General features: G+C 39.1%; 1 protein-coding gene across 2 annotated transcripts in view; it reads left to right on the top strand.

The window, feature by feature from the left end:
* The window catches only part of DOCK9 (dedicator of cytokinesis 9), a 354061-nt gene that overhangs the window by 225731 nt on the left and 108944 nt on the right, over positions 1-19386 (top strand). For both annotated transcript variants that reach the window (XM_054574328.1, XM_054574327.1), the window contains exons 16-25: positions 4892-4971; positions 5051-5238; positions 5372-5437; positions 6606-6698; positions 14783-14906; positions 15264-15385; positions 16523-16609; positions 17011-17100; positions 18327-18442; positions 18707-18776. In XM_054574328.1, coding sequence (XP_054430303.1) covers positions 4892-4971; positions 5051-5238; positions 5372-5437; positions 6606-6698; positions 14783-14906; positions 15264-15385; positions 16523-16609; positions 17011-17100; positions 18327-18442; positions 18707-18776 — 1036 coding nt within the window. The remainder of the gene's footprint in view (positions 1-4891; positions 4972-5050; positions 5239-5371; positions 5438-6605; positions 6699-14782; positions 14907-15263; positions 15386-16522; positions 16610-17010; positions 17101-18326; positions 18443-18706; positions 18777-19386) is intronic.

Below are 19386 nucleotides of genomic sequence, written 5' to 3'. Positions count from 1 at the left end.
GAAGAATCTCATGTCAGTGGCTTAAGCACCAGCTTGCATCCAGAGGTATTGTTTTTGTTCCCATGATTGTCTCAAAATGTCATTTAATAATGGAAAAGTTTTCTCCAGCAGCCCCAGCTTTAGAAAACAGCTGCCAAAGCTCATAAGCCACTTCCCCCACCCCCACACACACTTTCCCTTGTAATCATTACCAGGGGATACCATCCAAGATTTAGTGAGAAAACAATTTTGTCAGATGGTATTGTTGGCATATATGCTCCCATAAGTATTTATCTAAGAAAGGAGATTTGGTATATGTTTTACACATTGATTTGTTCATGGCAATATCTTTTCTCACTTCTGTAAAACATCTGAAACATGAAGGCAAAGTATAAAAATAGAGTATTTTCTTTAAATGTAGACATTTTTAATGCTACCACATTGGGTAACTTAGGTAGTAACACTGTTAGGGCTCTTGCATGAGACCGACGTTTATGTGTTTATACCTTTATGTTCTTTGTCTCCAGGTTTGGCATTTCTCTCTAGTTACACTGCCCTCGAGCCAGGTGGGGCTACTTGTCTTTCTTTAAACCCATTATGTGCTTTCACTCCATAATGCCTTGCCCTCTGCCTGAGTTGTGTCCCTTTCTGCCCCATCAAGCAGCAGTACACAGGTGACAAACACATAGAGCATACATGTTCCCCTTCTGCTTTTGTCTCTCCAAGGCAACCTGACTCATCTTTCAAAGCCCAAGTGTAGCTCACTTCCACGTTGGGAGACTTAGGCCAGGTCACTCGGCTTCTCTACTTGAGTCTCCTCGTCTTTTAAAGGGAGATTGTAATGGCCCTGCCTCCTAGAATTGCGGTGGGAATGAATGAATATACATGTGAGGGTGATTTCTCATACTGTGAAAAATGGTGTCATCCTTTGTTCCTTCTCAGTGCCACAGACCTCTGTCTTCTGGTAGCGGTTTATACAAACTCTGTGGAGTAGTTATCATGTGTCTCCTGAATTTTTGGCTTCTTGAGGCCAGGAATCCTATCTTGCTTGTCTTCTATCCTAATGTAATGCATGTTGTATCAAATCGTAAGCACGTAATAAATGCAGATTGAAATTTTTCAAACACATAAATCCAGTGATTTTGTTTAAACAAAAATATTTCAAATTTATTTCAATTGCATATAAATTTTTTAAGTGACACCAATGCCCATAGGGAATATCTCCTTTTACAAAATGCATTTAGATTAGACTCACCAGCAAAAACAAACCCAAGCATATCTACTCTGCTAGTTAATCACATTAATATGTCAAGACAGGAGGTAGAATCCGGAGGACTAGGTGCAAAAACACAGATGTAGAGACACCAAATCTGTTGGCATGAAACGACTGCAAGTTTGCGATACCATTCCCCTACCCTCTGTGGGAATTGTTGAGTCACAGGAAAGTATGGACAGTAGGAAGAGAAAACCTTGCCCTTGCCTGAGATGGAGAGAGTTTGAGCCTCATTCCTAGGTTTACACACAGACAGAAGCAGTGCCCAAATTCCAAACATCCTATGTGTTTCTACATTATACATTTATTTAATGAATGCATTTTTAAGATGGGCTTTCCTCCTCAACCATTTTAAGTTTTGCATAGAATGTATTCATTTTGTAGCATTAAAAAAATAATCCCAGTCATGAGAGAATTCATTTTCATAGCACGTTATTGTCGTCATCATCGTCATCGTCGTCGTCATCATCATCACTTTGCAAATACATATTATAAAAAGGAGTGGAATTTTTGTTGTGTGAAATTTTGCTGTCTAAAAAGCCAGGCTCAATAAAAACCCTGAACTTTTGAAATAGGTTTAAGATTATGCTTTTAAAAACATTTTACATTGGTGGAAATAGCTTCCACAAAACCTAGGTGTTATGTGGTGTGGAATTAAAATCAGATCTGTGCTTGCTTGGAAGTATTGTACTTGGACATTATAATGCCTCTATGGAAATAGCAACTAGAAATAAAAGCTCTCAAGAGAGGAAGGAACCTAAATAAGAAACAAGTATAGTTAGACACAAAAGTATATAATACATTGTAAAAAGAGTTCTAGTGAAGACTGTTTAAAATTTGTTGCTAAGAAATCCAACTCTCAAAAGTTTATATGTGGATGATTTCAGAGTGATTAAAAAAATGGTGAAGAAAGAACATATTTATTCATAGGTGAAAATAACTAGGAAGGGATGAGATATAATACTCCTGAGTAGTTACATGACTAGGAAGGGATGAGATATAATACTCCTGAGTAGTTACATGTAAAACTATTTGTAATAAGCAGAGTATTTCTGACTCAAGGAAACAGATACAGTTACAAAGGTGTCTCTAAGATTCTATGGAATGCAGTGTTTTGTAGTACATTTCAGGGTTAAATTGTTAAAATGAAGAGGTAGGGCAGGGCATTATGTCAAGAAAATTTATACCTGTATAGAAACCCATGAGTCTCATGGTTGATGCCCTGCAAGAGCTTTGTGAAAGCAGAGAGGCTAGGCTCCAACAGTGTATCATTGTAGAAGCATATGGTGCTTGAGGGGCTGTTGACAGCTCTCTGCAAATAGTTGTTGAAGGCACAATTTTATGGTAGTAGAAAAGGATATTGTGTTTGTGAACAAATCACAGAATGGGCACAAAATGTGAGGGTACCACTGGACCATACCTGGATATCTTTTGGGCATAAATCTTTTAACTGAAGGTAGAATGTGTGAAAAGTTGTTGACTTGCCTTCCTGACAGTTATATCTTAGGATTTCAAATTGTTGCTCATTTAAACTCAGATATGGAAATGAGAAGGAACCCTTAGAGAAAGGTATTCTGCAGGAGGGAGCTGCTGATGGGCACAGAAGAATATGCTGAGTGCACTCTGTAGTCATTATTAGGCAAGAATTTAGAACTGTTAGGGAAATCTGATTCAGATTAACAATACTCCATTGTATGCTGACAAGATACATATGGCTCTGCTTAATAGATAACAATAATGTCTGAGAAATCTTGAAAACTGGAGTTAGGAACTTTTAAAACATGGGAACAAAACCAAATGCTGAATCTGTTGGCCAATAAGCCTTGATATTTCTTGGCAGTGTCTAAAAGGCATTTGCAAATAGGTGACTTATAAAGAACCATAGGACTGTTCTGTTTTCTAACAATGTCATGTTACGTCAAACTAGTCATCATAGTCACATTTCTGCTTCTCTCTTTTTAATTGGGTTGCTAAGTGTGTACAACAGAGGAATGCCTTTGACAAGTGTGTATTCCAAGATGTCCTATGGACAACTCAAAGAAATGTAGTACACTTACAGACAGTTGTTCAACTGCTGGAGTAACCAGATACCAAGAAGGGTGATAAATGGGCTAGTATCATTCTGGCTATACGCATCTAGAGATTTGAGAAGAAACCTGTTCATGACAGTATTCTGTGCAATATCTTCATCAATGACTTTTATAAGAAAATATAACATGCTGTTGAAATGTCTTCATGACATAAAGCTATTAGAAATATCTAATACATGAGATATTATAATCTGGATTTAAGAGGGTTTTGATCAACAAGAAAAGGCTCAAATATAAAAAGACGAAATTTCATAAAGATAAAAATCAAATGATTTCCAAAAACATAATTATATAAGTGCAGAATGAGAGATGTAGCATGAGAGTAAAGCATATGAAAAAAGATTTAAGGATTTTAGGTGGTTGTAAATTTCATATACATCATTAGGTATGGCTATCTAAAAGTAATAGCATCAATAGGTGGGTATATTGTTCAAAACCAGACAGATGTGGCCCTGGCCAGTAGCTCAGTTCGTTAGAGCATTGTCTGGATATGACAAGGTTGCAGGTTCAGTCCCCAGTCAGGGCACATACAACCATCAACCAATGAACACATAAATAAGTGGAACAAATTCTCTCTCTCTCTCTCTCTCTCTCTCCCCCCCCCTTCATCTCCCTCTTTCTCTCTCTCCCCACCTCCATCTACCTCCCTCCCTCTCTCCATCCCTCTCCTCCCCCAAAAATCAATTTAAAACACACACACAGCAATTCTGTCTTCACCTGATCAGGCCATACTGGGCCTGATCTGTGCAGTTCTGGGTGCCACAATATAAATGGGATGTTCTTCTAGGAGGAAAATGGAATTGGAGGAAGGTGGCAAAAGGGCTGAGAATGGAAGACTTCAGCAAGCTGTTGATAGATGCTTGAAAGGTGTTACATAGGGAGACAGAATAACTAAGCCCTTTGATGAGGGGAAGTTTCAGAGAGGTGAATTTTACCAGGCTATGTTGAAACTGGCTATGTTGAAAGTTTTCCTGACACTAGGAAGGGTTGAAGCAGTAGCAGTGCTTATCAGGCACATTATGGAGGAGATTTCCTTTGTTGGATTGAGTCAAACCAAATACAAACATCAAACATTTCATTGAGTATCTACTTCATAGGCAGCATTTTGCTAGACAGACACTAGAGACTCTTAAGATGACTTCTAGTTCTGAATTTTCATGATTCTAAATGAGCCAAGAATATATGGTGAGTTTGGAATGGTTCAGGAAAATATGAATCACTTTTGCTGTCCAATTTATTAGCCACTCGTCACCTGTGGCTATTTAGCCCTTGAAATATAGCAAGTCCAAACTGAAATAAGCTGTCAGTGTAAAAGACACACCTGGTTTTGAATAATTAGAATGAACTTTTTATACTGATTACGTATTGAAATAATAATATTTTGGATATATTGGTTTAAATAAATGTATTTTAAAAACTAATTTTACCTGTTACTTTAAAACTACTCTTGTGTGTTGCATTATATTTCTCTGGGAAGTGCTCTCTAGAATTTAGATTTTAGAGCTAACCTAACTTATAAATATTTGATTTTTCTCTTCTTTGTTTGTAGGCCTGAAAAGATGGCTAAGCTCCCAGTGATTTTGGGCAATCTAGACGTTACCATTGATAATGTTTCCTCAGACTTTCCTAGTAAGTTTAAGTTCTGTATAATAAACAGACAAAATTTTGTTTGGTTTTTACTTTAATTTGTTTGTTTTTCATTTTTCAGATTATGTCAATTCATCATACATTCCCATAAAGCAATTTGAAACCTGTACTAAAACCCCAATCACATTTGCAGTAGAGGAATTTGTGCCCTGCATACCAAAACACACTCAGCCTTATACCATCTACAACAATCACCTTTATGTTTATCCTAAGTACTTGAAATATGACAGTCAAAAATCTTTTGCCAAGGTGAGTGTGAAGATTGAGGTTTCATTTTTAATATCAAACTCTCTTAGGTTTTGGCTTCCCGTGTTCTTTTATAAATATTATATATCCTGGCTATTTGTTTTCTTTTCCTTTTTTTCTTTAAATATTGCTGTAGGCCAGAAATATTGCTGTTTGCATTGAATTCAAAGATTCAGATGAGGAAGACTCTCAGCCTTTGAAGGTTTGGTTTTTTTTTATATATTCACATTTTCCCATTTTAATAATGCAGTTGCATGATATTGCACAACTAAAGGAATTTAGCACATTTTAATTGACATGAACACAAAAATATATGATATCACAATATGTAACCATATATGCTGAACCTTACAGAATATTGAATAATTGAGCTCTAACTCCTAATTAACTATTTTTGTTTTGTTTTACTTTTTAGGGATGAAGGTTTCTTATGCATGTACAATTCAGTTAACATATTGTGCTCCTGCTATGAGCCAGGCATTGTATGGTTGCTAAGAGTTATATTACCAACATTAATAGTAGAAATAATAATAATAGATGGACATCTATCAAATGTTTATTACAGTATGGCAATAATAATAGTAATAGATTATTGGTGTTCCAGGCTCTGCTCTTAGAGTCTTATAGGTATTATTAAACTCCTTTAATTCTCATAACAGTCTTTTGAATTAGGTACTATTATTTTGTGCATTTTTTTAGGTGAGATAAATGCACAGAATTTAAATAAATTGCTAGATTAGAGGAACTGGTGTTCAAATCCAGATAGTCTGTCTCCAGAGCCCAAATTCTTTACTGAGAAACTATGTGAAAATGACTTTGCAAGAATGGAAGGAGACAAAGTAGCAAAAAAGAATGCAGTATAGTTTTTGCCCTCACAAAATTTAATAGTTTCATGGGAAAGACAGTTAAGAAAACAAAAAGCTCCTGGCCTAAAAAGGTACTGAAATGGTTTATTTACAAAACTAGATAATTAGAACAGAAAAAATACGGAAGGGACACAGAGGAAGGAATTAATCCTTTCTTGAAGGGTACATTAGAATTTGCTTGGGGCACATAGAAAGGAAGATCATTGAGCCCAAGGGCTTGCAGAGCAGAAGCATGGAAGTGTGAAAGGGAATAGTGAGCGGGGTCTGGTTCGGAGTTAAAGCTTGAAGTGGTGAGAGGGATAGTGGTGGAAAGGCAGGGAGGTGAGCTGGATGGTGAGTTGAGCCCAGGAGTAATGGGGTTTGCAGGTCTAGAGTCTCACAGGCCAAAGAAATCCATGAGAGATGGTTCAGTTTATGCTGTAGGAGTGGTCTTTACATCACATCTGAGTTTAATTTCTTTATTAATTGAAGGCTGGTGTTTCTCTTTGCTAATTCTTAATTTAGTGCATTTATGGCCGTCCTGGTGGGTCAGTGTTCACAAGAAGCGCCTTTGCTGCAGTTTTACACCATCACCAAAACCCAGAATTTTATGATGAGGTAAGTAAGGTTTTCAAGGGAAAACTCAGTTTAACCAGTTTTAAGGAAAACTAGGTTCTTTGCTTAGTACAGCAAAATTCAAGAGAAGCTGCATACTATAGTGAAATCACAATGATAGAACTAAATGTTGAATTATTTATTTTATGTATTTTTTAAATTATAAAATTATTGTATTGTAAAAAATAAAAACCTAGAAAATGCAGATAATATAGAAAGGAAAAAGTTAAACTCCCTCCTCTTTCACTACCACAATTATAATTTTGACATAATTTTTTTCAAGTTCATACTTAAGTAAAAGTTATGTTTGTTGGACCTTTCTTATTTTTAGGTTTTCTTACGTAAAATTATATGTAGTTCATTACAACTACTAAATGAACTCTACTTGTATACGTTCTACCCTTTTTTTTTTTTTTTTATCATGGCATGGCTGTGTTAAGGTAATGTAGTGGCTTCTCTCACGTGTTTTCCAATTCCTTCAAGAATTGGAATATCAACTTTCCTATTTTTGATTAGTAATGTCTTTTTTAAATTTATTTTATTTTCTTTACCTTTTCAAATACATTTGTCTCTGCCTTTCCCCCACCACCTTCCCCTGCCCCACCTCCCCCCCCCTGAATCCTTCCCCTTTGGTTTTGTCCATGAGACCTCGCTACACGTTCCGCGACCCTCGCATTCCCTTCCTTTTCCCCCATCCCCATCCCTCCATCCCGCTTTGTTCGTTTCTTTTCTTTTCAGTGTTGCTGGTCTTATTTTCCTTGCATCTTTGTATTGTTGGTTAGGTTCCATTTATAGCTGAGATCATATGGTATTTGTCTTTCGCCCCCTGGCTTATTTCGCTTACCATAATGATCTCTAGTTCCGTCCATGATGTCGTGAAGTTTAGAAGTTCTTTTTTTCTTTCTGCTGCGTAGTATTCCATTCTGTAAATGTACCATAGTTTTTTGATCCAATCATCTTCTGATGGGCATTTAGGTTGCTACCAACACTTGGCTATCGTAAATTGTGCTGCTATGAACTTTGGGGTGCATAGGTTCTTTTGAATTGGCGTTTTGGAATTCTTAGGGTATAGTCCCAGCAGGGGAATCACTGGGTCAAAAGGCAGTTCGATTTTCAGCTTTTTGAGGAAATTCCACACTGCTTTCCACAGTGGCTGCACCAGTCTGCATTCCCACCAACAGTGGACGAGGGTTCCCTTTTCTCCACAGCCTCGCCAGCACCTGCTGTTTGTTGATCTGCTTATGATGGCCATTCTGACCGGTGTGAGGTGGTACCTCATTGTGGTTTTAATCTCCATATCTCTGATGACTAGTGATGCTGAGCATCCTTTCAAATGTCTCTGGGCCCTCTGTATCACTTCCTTGGAAAAGCGTCTGCCCAGGTCCTTTGCCCATTTTTCGATTGGATCATTTGTCTTCTTGGAGTGGAGTCGTGTGAGTTCTTTATATATCTTGGAGATCAAACCTCTATCTGATGTATCATTAGCAAATATATTTTCCCATAGGTTTGGCTCCCTTTTCATTTTGCTGATGTTTTCTTTAGCCGTGCAGAAGCTTCTTATTTGGATGAGGTCCCACTTGTTTATTCTTTCCTTTATGACCCTTGCTTTAGGAGACATATCTGTGAAAAAATTGCTGCGTGGGATATCTGAGAGTTTCCTGCCAATGTTCTCCTCTAGGACTTTGATGGTGTTGTGACTTATATTTAAGTCTTTTATCCATCTTGAGTTTATTTTTGTGTATGGTGTCAGCTGATGATCCAATTTCAATTTTTTGCATGTAGCCGTCCAGCTCTCCCAGCAGCATTTGTTGAAGAGGCTCTTATTGCTCCATTTTATGCTTCTGCCCCCTTTGTCAAATATTAGTTGCCCATATAGACCTGGGCTTATTTCTGGGCTTTCTATTCTATTCCACTGGTCTATGGGTCTGTTCTTGTGCCAGTACCAGATTGTTTTGAGTATGGTGGCTTTGGAATATAGTTTGATGTCCAGTATTGTGATCCTTCCTACTTTGTTTTTCTTTCTCAAAATGGCTGCAGCTATTCGGAGTCGTTTGTGGTTCCATATAAATTTTTGAAATGTCTGTTCTATTTCTGTGAAATACATCGTTGGTATCTTAATAGGGATTGCGTTGAATCTATAAATTGCTGTGGGTAGTATGGACATTTTGATGATATTAAGTTTTCCAATCCACGAGCACGGTTTATGCTTCCATTTCTTTGTGTCTTCCTTCATTTCTTTCTTCAATGTTGTATAGTTTTGTGCATACAGGTCTTTTACCCCCTTGGTTAAATTTATTCTCCGGTACTTTATTTTTCTTGTTGCTATATCGAATGGTACTTTTTTTTCTGATTTCTTCTTCTATTTCATTGCTGGTGTACAAAAATGCCTTTGATTTCTGAATATTGACTTTGTATGCCGCTGTTTTTCCAAATTCACTTATTAGGTTCAGTAGTTTTTTGGTGGAGTCTACAGGGTTTTCTATGGACACCATCCTGTCATCTGCAAAAAAGGATAGTTTTACTTCCTCCTTTCCTATGCGGATGCCTTTTATTTTTTTTTCTTGTCTGACCACTGTGGCTAGGACTTCCAATGTTGAATAGAAGTGGTAAAAGTGGACATCCTTGTTGTGTTCCTGATCTTAGTGGGAAAGCTTTCAGGTTTTGCCCGTTGAGTATGATGTTGGCTGTAGGTTTTTCATATATGGCCTTTATTCCGTTGAGGAATGCCACATTTATTCCCATTTTGCTGAGTGCTGTGTCTTATCGAGTGCTTTTTCTGCATCTATCAAGATGATCATGTGGCTTTTGTCTCTCCTTTGTTTATGATGTATTACATTTATTGACTTGTGTATGTTGAACCATCCCTGCATCCCTGGGATGAATCCCACTTGATCATGGTGGATAGTCTTTTTAATGTGTTGCTGGATGTGGTTTGTCAATATTTTGCTGAGGATTTTAGCATCTATGTTCATCAGCGGAATTGGCCTGTAGTTTCCCTTCTTTGTAGGGTCTTTATCTGGTTTTGGGATTAGGGCGATGCTGGCCTCATAAAAAGAGTCTGGGAGTCTTCCCTGCCCTTGGATTTTTTGGAATAGTCTGAGAAGGACAGGGGTTACCTCTTCCTTAAATATTTTGTAAAATTCTCCTGTGAAACCATCCGGCCCAGGGCTTCTGTGTGCCGGGAGTTTCTTGATGACTGCTTCAGTTTCCCCAGCTGTTATCGGTCTGTTCAAGCTTTCTGTTTCTTCCTCCTTCGGTGTTGGAAGATTATACTTTTCTAGAAATTTGTCCATTTCATCGAGGTTTTCCAATTTCTTGGCATATAATTGTTTATAGTAGTTTCTTACAATCCTTTGTATTTCTGTGGTATCAGTTGTTATTTCTCCTCTCATTTCTGATATTATTTGTTTGGGTCCTCTCCCTTTTTTTCGTGAGGAGTCTGCTTAAAGGCTTGTCGATTTTACTTATCTTTTCATAGAGCCAGCTCCTGGCTTGGTTGATCCTTTGAATTGTTCTTTTCGTCTCTATGTCATTCCGTTCTGCTCTGATCTTGATTATTTCCTTCCTTCTACATGCTCTGGGATTTATTTGTTGTTTCTCCAGTTCTTGAAGTTGTAGTGTTAGGTCTTTTATTTGAAATGTTTCTTTCCTTTTTAGGTAGGCCTGTATTGCTATGAACTTCCTCTCAGGACTGCCTTTGCTGTGTCCCATAGGTTTTGGACTGTTGTCTGTTCATTTTCATTTGTTTCCAGAAACTTTTTGATTTCTTCTCTTATCTCCTTATTGACCCATTCATTGTTTAATAGTCTACTGTTCAGTCTCCATGAGTTTGCAAGTTTTTGAAGTTTCTCTCTGAGGTTGATTTCCAGTTTCAAGCCCTTGTGGTCCGAGAAAAAGTTTGTTACTATTTCAGTTTTCCTGAATTTCCTGAGGTTTGCTTTGTTTCCTATCCTGTGATCTATCTTTGAAAAACTTCCATGCACATTTGAAAAGAATGTGTATTTCGCTTCTTTGGAATGTAAGGTTCTATATATGTCAGTGAAGTCTATTTGATTCAGTGCGTCGTTCAGCTCCACAATATCCTTGTTGATGTTTTGTTTGGAAGATCTGTCCATTTTTGACAGTGGGGTGTTGAAGTCCCCTACTATCAGTGTGTTGCTGTCTATATCTTTTTTGAAGTCGTCCAAGATTTTCCTTATATATTTGGGTTCTCCTATGTTGGGTTCATATAAGTTTACAATGTTTATGTCCTCTTGATAGAGTCTTCCTTTACGTAGTATAAAGTGCCCCTCTGGGTCTCTTTTTATGGCCCTTGTTTTGAAATCTATTTCGTCTGTTTTAAGTATTGCAACTCCTGCTTTCTTCTCTTGCCCATTTGCTTGGAATATTTTTTTTTATCCCTTTACTTTCAATCTGTGTAGGTCTTTTGTTCTGAGGTGGGTCTCTTGTAGGCAGCATATGTGTGGGTCATGTTTTCTTATCCATTCAGCTACCCTGTGTCTTTTGATTGGGGCATTTAGTCCATTCACATTGAGAGATATTATTGATAGAAAATTGTTCATTTTTTCCCTTTGTACCTGTGTTTTTCTCTTTCTCACTCTTTTCCTTCATCTTCTTAAACCAGTCCCTTGAGCATATCTTGGAGTGCTGTTTTGGTAGAGATGTGTTCTTTTAGCCTTTTTTTGTCTGGGAAATTCCTTATTTCCCCTTCTATTTTAATGGAGAGCCTAGCTGGGTAGAGCAGCCTTGGCTGTAGGCCCTTGCTTTTCATGACTTGGAACATTTGTTGCCATTCCCTTCTGGCTTGTAGTGTTTCTGTTGAGCAGTCAGCTCCTAGGCGTATCGGGGCCCCCTTGTATGTTACTTTCTCCTTCTCCCTTGCTGCCTTGAGGATTCTCTCTTTGTCTTTGAGAGTTGCCATTTTAATGATGATGTGTCTTGGAGTGGACCCCCTTGGGTCCCTCTTGAGGGGGGGCCCTCTGTGCCTCCTGGATCCATGAGACCCTTTCTCTCCTCCAATGAGGGAAATTTTCCATCATTACTTTTTCGAGGAGGTTCTCTATCCCTTGCTCCTCTTCTTTTCCTTCTGGTATCCCTAGTATGCGGATAATAATGTGTTGCAGGTTGTCCTGCATTTCCCTAAATGCCTCTTCATTCTTTTTGAGCCGTTTTTCCATTTCTTGTTCTTTCTGGGAGCTTTTTTCTACCTTGTCCTCCATCTCACTGATTCGATCCTTGGCTTCATCCAGCCTGCTTTGGATTCCTTCTACTGTGTTCTTCAGTTCAGAAATGGCATTCTTCATATCCTCTTGTGTCTTCTTGATAGTTTCCATGTCCTTTTCCCAGTTGCTATAGTTTGCCGTAAGTTCCTGATAGTTTCCCTGCAGTGTCTCATAGTTATTTGTGAGCTGGCTGAGCTCATTGAGCTTCCTTAGAGCCATTGTCTTGAATTCAATATCTGATAGTTCCCTCGCCTCTATTTCATTTGGCTCTCCCTGTGGGGATTCCCCTTTTCCATTCATTTGAGGGGAAGTTCTTTTTCTTCCCATTTTTGTGAGAGTCTATTAAGTAATTTATTTATTTATTTATTTATTTATTTATTTATTTATTTATTTATGCTTCTACTTCAATTGATCTGTCTAGATTTCCTGACTTTGTGGATTAAACTTCTATGGTAGTAGGCGGGTCTTTTATTTATTTATATATTTACTTACTTACTTACCTATTTATTTTCTTTGCTTTTCTTTCTGGGCCTGCCTTTGATGATGTCAGTTATTGACCTTATATGACCTTGGGTCACTTGTTGAAGCCTTCCAGTAATCTACTGTCTGCGTCTGACTCCTGCTTTGGGCAGCTCTGTTACCCCTTCGGCCAGGGATCCACTATTTCTGTGGATCGCTCTCCACTTTTACGCCAGCCACTTGAGCATGCTCCTGGGCCCGGCAGGATCCCCTGCCCACCTGGGCTCACACGTGCTTGCCCCAGCCCAGGGGGCTTATTTGCGACCTCACACAATCGTCTGGCCTCCCAGCACGGCAGGCACCCCGGCACTGGTCAGTTTAGGGTCTTCTATTGTGTGCTTTACCCACTTTTGGCTCTTTGGGTGCATTGCCTGTCCACGGAAAATGGAGACTATGGAAATGGGAGGAAGTCAGCTCCAGGACTCTCTGGTTCATACTGTCTCCAGTCTCTCCTCCAGGGACTCTGGGCAGCTCTTTGACCCCTTCGTCCTGGGATCCACTATGTCTGCAGACCACTCTGCACTCAGGGACCCGCGCAGGTCGGTTTACACCTGCCCCCGCCGATCTGCGCACTCCCTCACAGGCCCTGTCTGCCCCAACCTACAGGAACCCTCGCCAGCCCACCTGGGTCCACTCGCATGCTTGCCAACCCTTGCCGGCTACTCGGCATGAGTGTGCGTGCCTGCACAGGGTGGTTTTGGGCTATTGTGTGCTTTTCAGCTTTTGACTCTTTGAGCGTGTGGCCTGTTCCCGCACAATAGAGACTATGGAAAGGAGAAGGAGTCAGGACTCCCCGGTTCCTCCTCCCGTTCTTTCCCCAACGCCTCCGTCTCTAGTCTCTCCTCAAGGCTCTCTATGCAGCTGTGTGACTCCTTTGGCCAGGGATCCTCTATTTCTTCCAGTCAGTCTGCACTTAGTCCCCAAGCTCTCACACGCATGAGCTGTGTGCGGAATGCACAAAAGGCAGGTTAATTGATTCCTTTATGCCTGACCGAGATGGTAGCTGCAGAGTGGGAGGTCAGTTATCACTGGGGTTCCGCCAGCCACTGTCTCAGTTCTCTTCACAGTTTTCCTCACCAGTCTTTTCCCAGCCACCAGTCCACTCTGCTGCCGCCTCTACCCAGAGAACAAGGAGAGCGGCTGCCACTGCAAATTTGTGCATTGGCCCTTTAAATGTCTCTTTGCATCCCCAGCCTCCTGTCTCTGGCAGAGAGTACCCCTAAGCTTTTCGGGGTTGCATTTTGTCTCTGTGTTTTCCTGGTTTTAGCTGCTGTAGTCTAGGGGTCCCTGTTTATGGTTCAGACCCTGTTCTTCTCGGGGCTCCAACTGGCCGTTTCAATGTCCCTCTGGTGCTGGTGCCTCTGGGCACCCAGCCCACCCTCTTGAGCCTCCACCGCACTTCTCACCCATTGGGATGTGTGAGAGTTGAATCCCCTGTCTGTCCACGGCTCCAAGGCTTCTCTCCCTCTATTGTTCCATTGTTTTCCAGGCAATTTCTCCACTATATAGTCGCAATTCCGGTTTGGTCTTGGGAGGAGGTCAGCGTGACTCCCATTCACTCCTCCGCCATCTTCCTCTCTTGATTAGTAATGTCTTAATCTGTTCATGCTCCTATAATACAACACCACAGACTGAGTGGCTTATTAACAGCAAATGGTTATTCCTTACTGCCCTAGAGGCTAGAAGTCTGAGATGAGAGTGGCAGCATGGTCAAGCAAGGGCCATCTCTTGGGTCACATGTTCTCAGTTGTATTTTCATGTGGTGGAGAGGGCTGGGGAGCTCTGTAGGATCTCTTTTATATAAGAGCATCAATCCCATTTATGAGGGTCCACCCTCACGACATAATCACTTCTAAAGGCCCCTATTAACCATCACCTTTGGGGGTTAGAATTTCAACATGTGAATTTGAGGGGAAGGGGCACAAACATTCCAACCATAACAGTCTTAACATTGTATTAAGAATCCATTTCTTCCTTATCACAATTTAGTCTCAGACTTCTTTGACCAGAGACCAAATGCACACTTACATATTACTATTGGGTGACACATTGTGTGGCTGCTTTCACCAAGAAGTTGTGTTGCTTTGGCCCTAGCTGGTATGGGTCAGTTGAACAAGAGTCGTCCCACAGACCAAAAAGTTGCTGGTTCAATTTCCAGTCAGGGTACATGCCTGGATTGCAGGTTCAGTCCCTAGTTGGGGCATGTACTCAACCAACTGATGTTTCTCTTCCTCTCTATCTCCCTCCCTTGCCATGTTTCTAAAAATAAATAAAAGTATCTTTTTAAAAAAAGAAATTTTGTTGTTTTGGAATATTAGAAAAATTGTTATTTTGTCTCCCTTGCAGATTAAAATAGAATTGCCCACCCAGCTACATGAAAAACACCACTTGTTGTTCACATTTTTCCATGTCAGCTGTGATAATTCAAGTAAAGGAAGCACAAAAAAGAAGGATGTTGTTGAAACACAAGGTTTGAAATTTCATCATTCCTTTGATTGTTTATAACTTGTACATTAGGTTCTTAAATTTTATTTTGATCTGAATTTACATTCTTTTGCAAAGGACTTTTTAGATAATGTTTGTGAAGATAGCATGCCTGGCTTGTATATGTAAATTTCTATAAAAGACAATTTTAGAATTCTAATCCCAGAGCAGTCAAAATACATTGTAGACAATGTTCTGCAGAGACTATACTCAGGTTCTTTCCAATTTCTTAACCCTGATTGATAGTGACAGTTCTTAAAGATCAGGCAATTTAGTAATATTAGCTTTCTTTCATAAGTTTTTGTACATTTACAGTGAATTTTTCTGTGCTTTGTTCCAACAGTTGGATATTCCTGGCTTCCTCTTCTGAAAGATGGAAGGGTGGTGACTAATGAGCAGCACATTCCTGTCTCAGCTAATCTACCGTCTGGCTACCTTGGCTACCAGGAGCTTGGGATGGGCAGGGTATAGGACCTTAATACTGGTTTATCCCAAGTCCTTCAGAAAACATTAAAGACCAATTAAAGCACCAATAACACAAAAAAGCACATAGTATTTTTGCCAGTCCTAACATTTTGGCTTTAATTGTTCATTTTCAAGTAAACTTAGGCCAGTGGAATTCAGTGATATTAATGATATCACAACCTAAAATTACGGTTATAATTTTAGTATAAGCCCAGAAGTAGCAGTGCCTCAACAGGGATGTGGAGACTTAGAGATACCAGATGAGGTAGAAATTTGGAGATGCTGGATAAGGTAGAAAATCTCTGTAAACTAGCCATGCTCAAATACAGATGCGTTAGTAGGGTCATGCAAATAATTAGGAATTGTCTTCCAACTTAATGTAATAAGTCTAATAAGCAAATCTCTTATCCACGTGGTAGCCCATTCTGATACCTTTCTGGTTCATTAAAGCCTGAATTGTCTTAGATTTCTCCAGTGGATTTGTGGGTTTTACACTCTTTTTAGTTATCTTAGATTTTATAGACTTCAGATTTATAACATGCGTAGATAAGGTTTGTTCCATTTCATTTTGAATGGCTTGTAGTGTTTCTCTACATTTTAAATAGTGCCAAATGTTGACCCATGTTATGGACAAATAGTTTAAATATTCCAAAATAAGGATAAGTCATAAAACATTCCCTTATAATTCCTAATCTGGACATGAGAAAAATGGAAGTTTTTGAAACTCAAATAAGCACCAACAGCTGTTGACCCTTTGACTATGCCAGGGATGCTCACTGTCCTATTTGCTGTATCTGATAACTTGTGCCATCACTTTCAGAATCCCAAACTCAAGTTTGGTTAAGTCACTGGTGAAACAGGATTCTTTCCCTCTCAAATGGACAGTAATTCTTACAGCTGCAACCAAACAGAAAAGATAACTTAGAAAATCCAGTAAGAGGAGCATCGTATTTGTAGAAATTGGACAGAAATTAGTAGTGTTGGTTGCATTTCTGCTGTGAGCCAGGCATAGGCATGATTGTCAAGTCACCAAAGCTGTTTGGGTCTTCAAATCTCATCAGTACCCTCATTCAAGATGGTGATTGAAGCCAAGATCACTGATTTGTTGGGGTGTTTTTTCCCCTCTATGTTTTTCAGCATTATGGTCCAGAAATTAAATGGGTAGATGGAAGCAAGCCACTGCTGAAAGTTTCAACTCATCTGGTTTCTACAGTGTATACTCAGGTATGCGCTATTCTGTTAAAATTAGCAGTGATGGCTCTGTGAATGCGTTTGTATGATTTTTTTGCCAAACAAAAGTCTAATTGATATGTTACATGGATATATTTTTACTCTGTAAGACTCTTGTGAAGAAAGGAATTACATATAAGGTACTCATGTACTGAAATAAATGAGCAGTACAAGTAACATTTCTTAACAGTTTTCCTCTTTTGTTGGAGAATCTTTTGAAACCTTTTTAAAATTTATTTTTATTTGTATCTCTTTGATGTTTTTATTTTTTATGTTTTCCTTTATTAGTTTCATAGTCTAAAGAAAACATGCATGCTGCAAGAAACAAATACTCCTCTTTCTACAGCAGATGTGTTAATAAGCTTTTATTTTATTTTCTTTACCCCCTCCCCCAGGATCAGCATTTGCATAATTTTTTCCAGTACTGTCAGAAAACTGAATCTGGAGCCCAAGCCTTAGGGAATGAACTTGTAAAATATCTTAAGGTATCTGATGGATTTCTTAATAACCCCTTTTTAATGAGTTTGGAGTTGATTTGGTTTTACGTTTGGTGGTGAGTGTTATAAGAATGCTTTTTACTAGATACTCTCATACCAACAGCTTCTATATGGTTTTAGATAGTGTCAAGAAGTGGACTCAGAAATAGTGCTCCTCCCATCTTCGTCCTCATCCCTGCCTTTAGTCCCACAATTTAGGAACTTCTGGTTCATCGTAGGAGATAACGTAAGCTTCATGAATGCATACTAGGTGGGTTTAAAAAAAACCCAAATATTACATTCCACCAACCCCAGCTTTGTGCAGGGTTAGGAAGACTCCTAGAGTCATTGCATAGTGGGAGCAAGGAGGGTTTGTCTAAGGGAGTTTCATCCAGAACATGATTCAAAGTGAATGTTTTTTAGAAGGAGCATAGCTAAAAGGACATTCCAGGCATGTGGAGAAAATGTAAGAAACATGAGAAATGGAATAGAAGTTTGTTTGATTTAAGCAAGGAAAATGGAAGGGGGACCCTGAATTTCTGCTGTGCCAAATCCTCTTTCAGCTATCTTATGAGCCATGTGACTTGAAGAAGAGCTTTCATATATGTTAACTTGAAGAAGAGCCCTTATATTAGTTTCCTATTTCTCCTGTAAGAAATTACCACAAACTTGGTGGCTCAAAACAACACAAATTTATTATCTTACACATATGTATGTCAGAAGTCTGGCATAAGCTTCACTGGACTAAATCAGGGTGTTATTAATTGGGAGTTTCCTTTCTGGAAACCAGGGATGAATCTCTTTTCTTATCCTTTTCAGCTTCTAAACACTGACGACATTCCTTGGCATGTGGCCACTTTGTCCATCTCAAAACCAACAAATTTGCACCTTGGACAATTTTTCTTAGACCCGTGTCCCCCAACTTTTCCTCTTTTGTCTCCCCCTTCCACTTTTAAGGACCCTGTGATTATATCAGGCCCACCTGGGTAAATTCAGGAACATCCCCCTCTCTTAAGGCCACTTGGTTAGCATCCTTAACTCCCCTTTGCCATGTAACATATTCACAGATTCTGCAGATTAAAATGTAGACATTGTTGTCCTTCATTCTGCTTGCCACTGTCTTTCAGTTGTTTTAGATGGACATCTTCCATCCTTCTTTGAAATTGAGTGGAGATTGCTTATCGTTAGTTTACTTTAAAAAGGATAACTTGAACTTTGGTATTCCATGTCTGTAGAGCCTGCATGCAATGGAAGGCCATGTGATGATTGCCTTTTTGCCCACCATCCTAAACCAGCTATTTCGTGTCCTCACCAGAGCAACTCATGAGGAAGTCGCTGTCAATGTGACACGGTGAGAGAGGTGGGAAGGTGGATACTCTTCTTCCCTTCAGTTCTGTCCCTGTGTGGAGCACAGCCATACATATCAGGGATGCTAGTATGTGTTAAACATTATATTTAAGAAATTCCTTTTGATCCCATATGTAGAGATCCCATCTAATTCCTTGTTTCCTGTGGTGCCAGTAACATCATCATTGTTCTAAGTACTGTGATAATAATGAAATGTTTCCATTTTCACATTACTATTCATGGCTTTATTCATTCCTATGGTGTGTAGGGTCATAATTCATGTGGTTGCCCAGTGCCATGAGGAAGGATTGGAGAGCCACTTGAGGTCATATGTTAAGGTATGTAAAATAAATTGTCCCAATCATTTAAATCCGTGGCTCTCCAATTTTCCTTCTAGAGCTTATTTTTTTTAAATCTAGTTATTTTTGGATGTATTTTGGGATGAAACTTAGTATCTCTGCTTTTTCTCCATATATAGCCAGCACTTGCACCTAGAGGAGGAGAAGTCCAAAGTGGGGCAGCTTTTCATTTATTTATTTGATATTTTGTCAGCTACATTTCTTTTAATGGGTTTTGCAAATAATGTGACCCAAATGATGTGGAAGTTTAAAGACTATTAAGTTGCTCTTAGCTAGGCCTCAGGCATAGCTGGTTGTCTTCATCTTTCCTTTTCCCATCTAAAATTCCCTGGAAAACTGCTTTTCCCAAGATAGAAAGGTTAGCTCTGCCCGCCATCTTAGTAGACGACTACATGGGACAGCAAGAGATGTTGTTGGGATAAATATCAACAAATTCTTCATTTATATACAATATTTAGTAAACATAGTGGCAGTTACTGTTCTAAACAGTTACACACATTCCATTTAGTCTTAAACACTCTATGAATTATAGCTATGAGTTCATTTAAAAAATAAAGGTCAGGTTGTTCAGTGTATCAGTTACCCAGTG

Source organism: Pteronotus mesoamericanus, unplaced genomic scaffold, assembly GCF_021234165.1.
Source record: "Pteronotus mesoamericanus isolate MK-2021 breed Mesoamerican mustached bat unplaced genomic scaffold, CSHL_Meso_final contig_26, whole genome shotgun sequence".
Lineage (NCBI taxonomy): Eukaryota > Metazoa > Chordata > Mammalia > Chiroptera > Mormoopidae > Pteronotus > Pteronotus mesoamericanus.
This window is presented reverse-complemented; position numbering and strand designations above follow the sequence as displayed.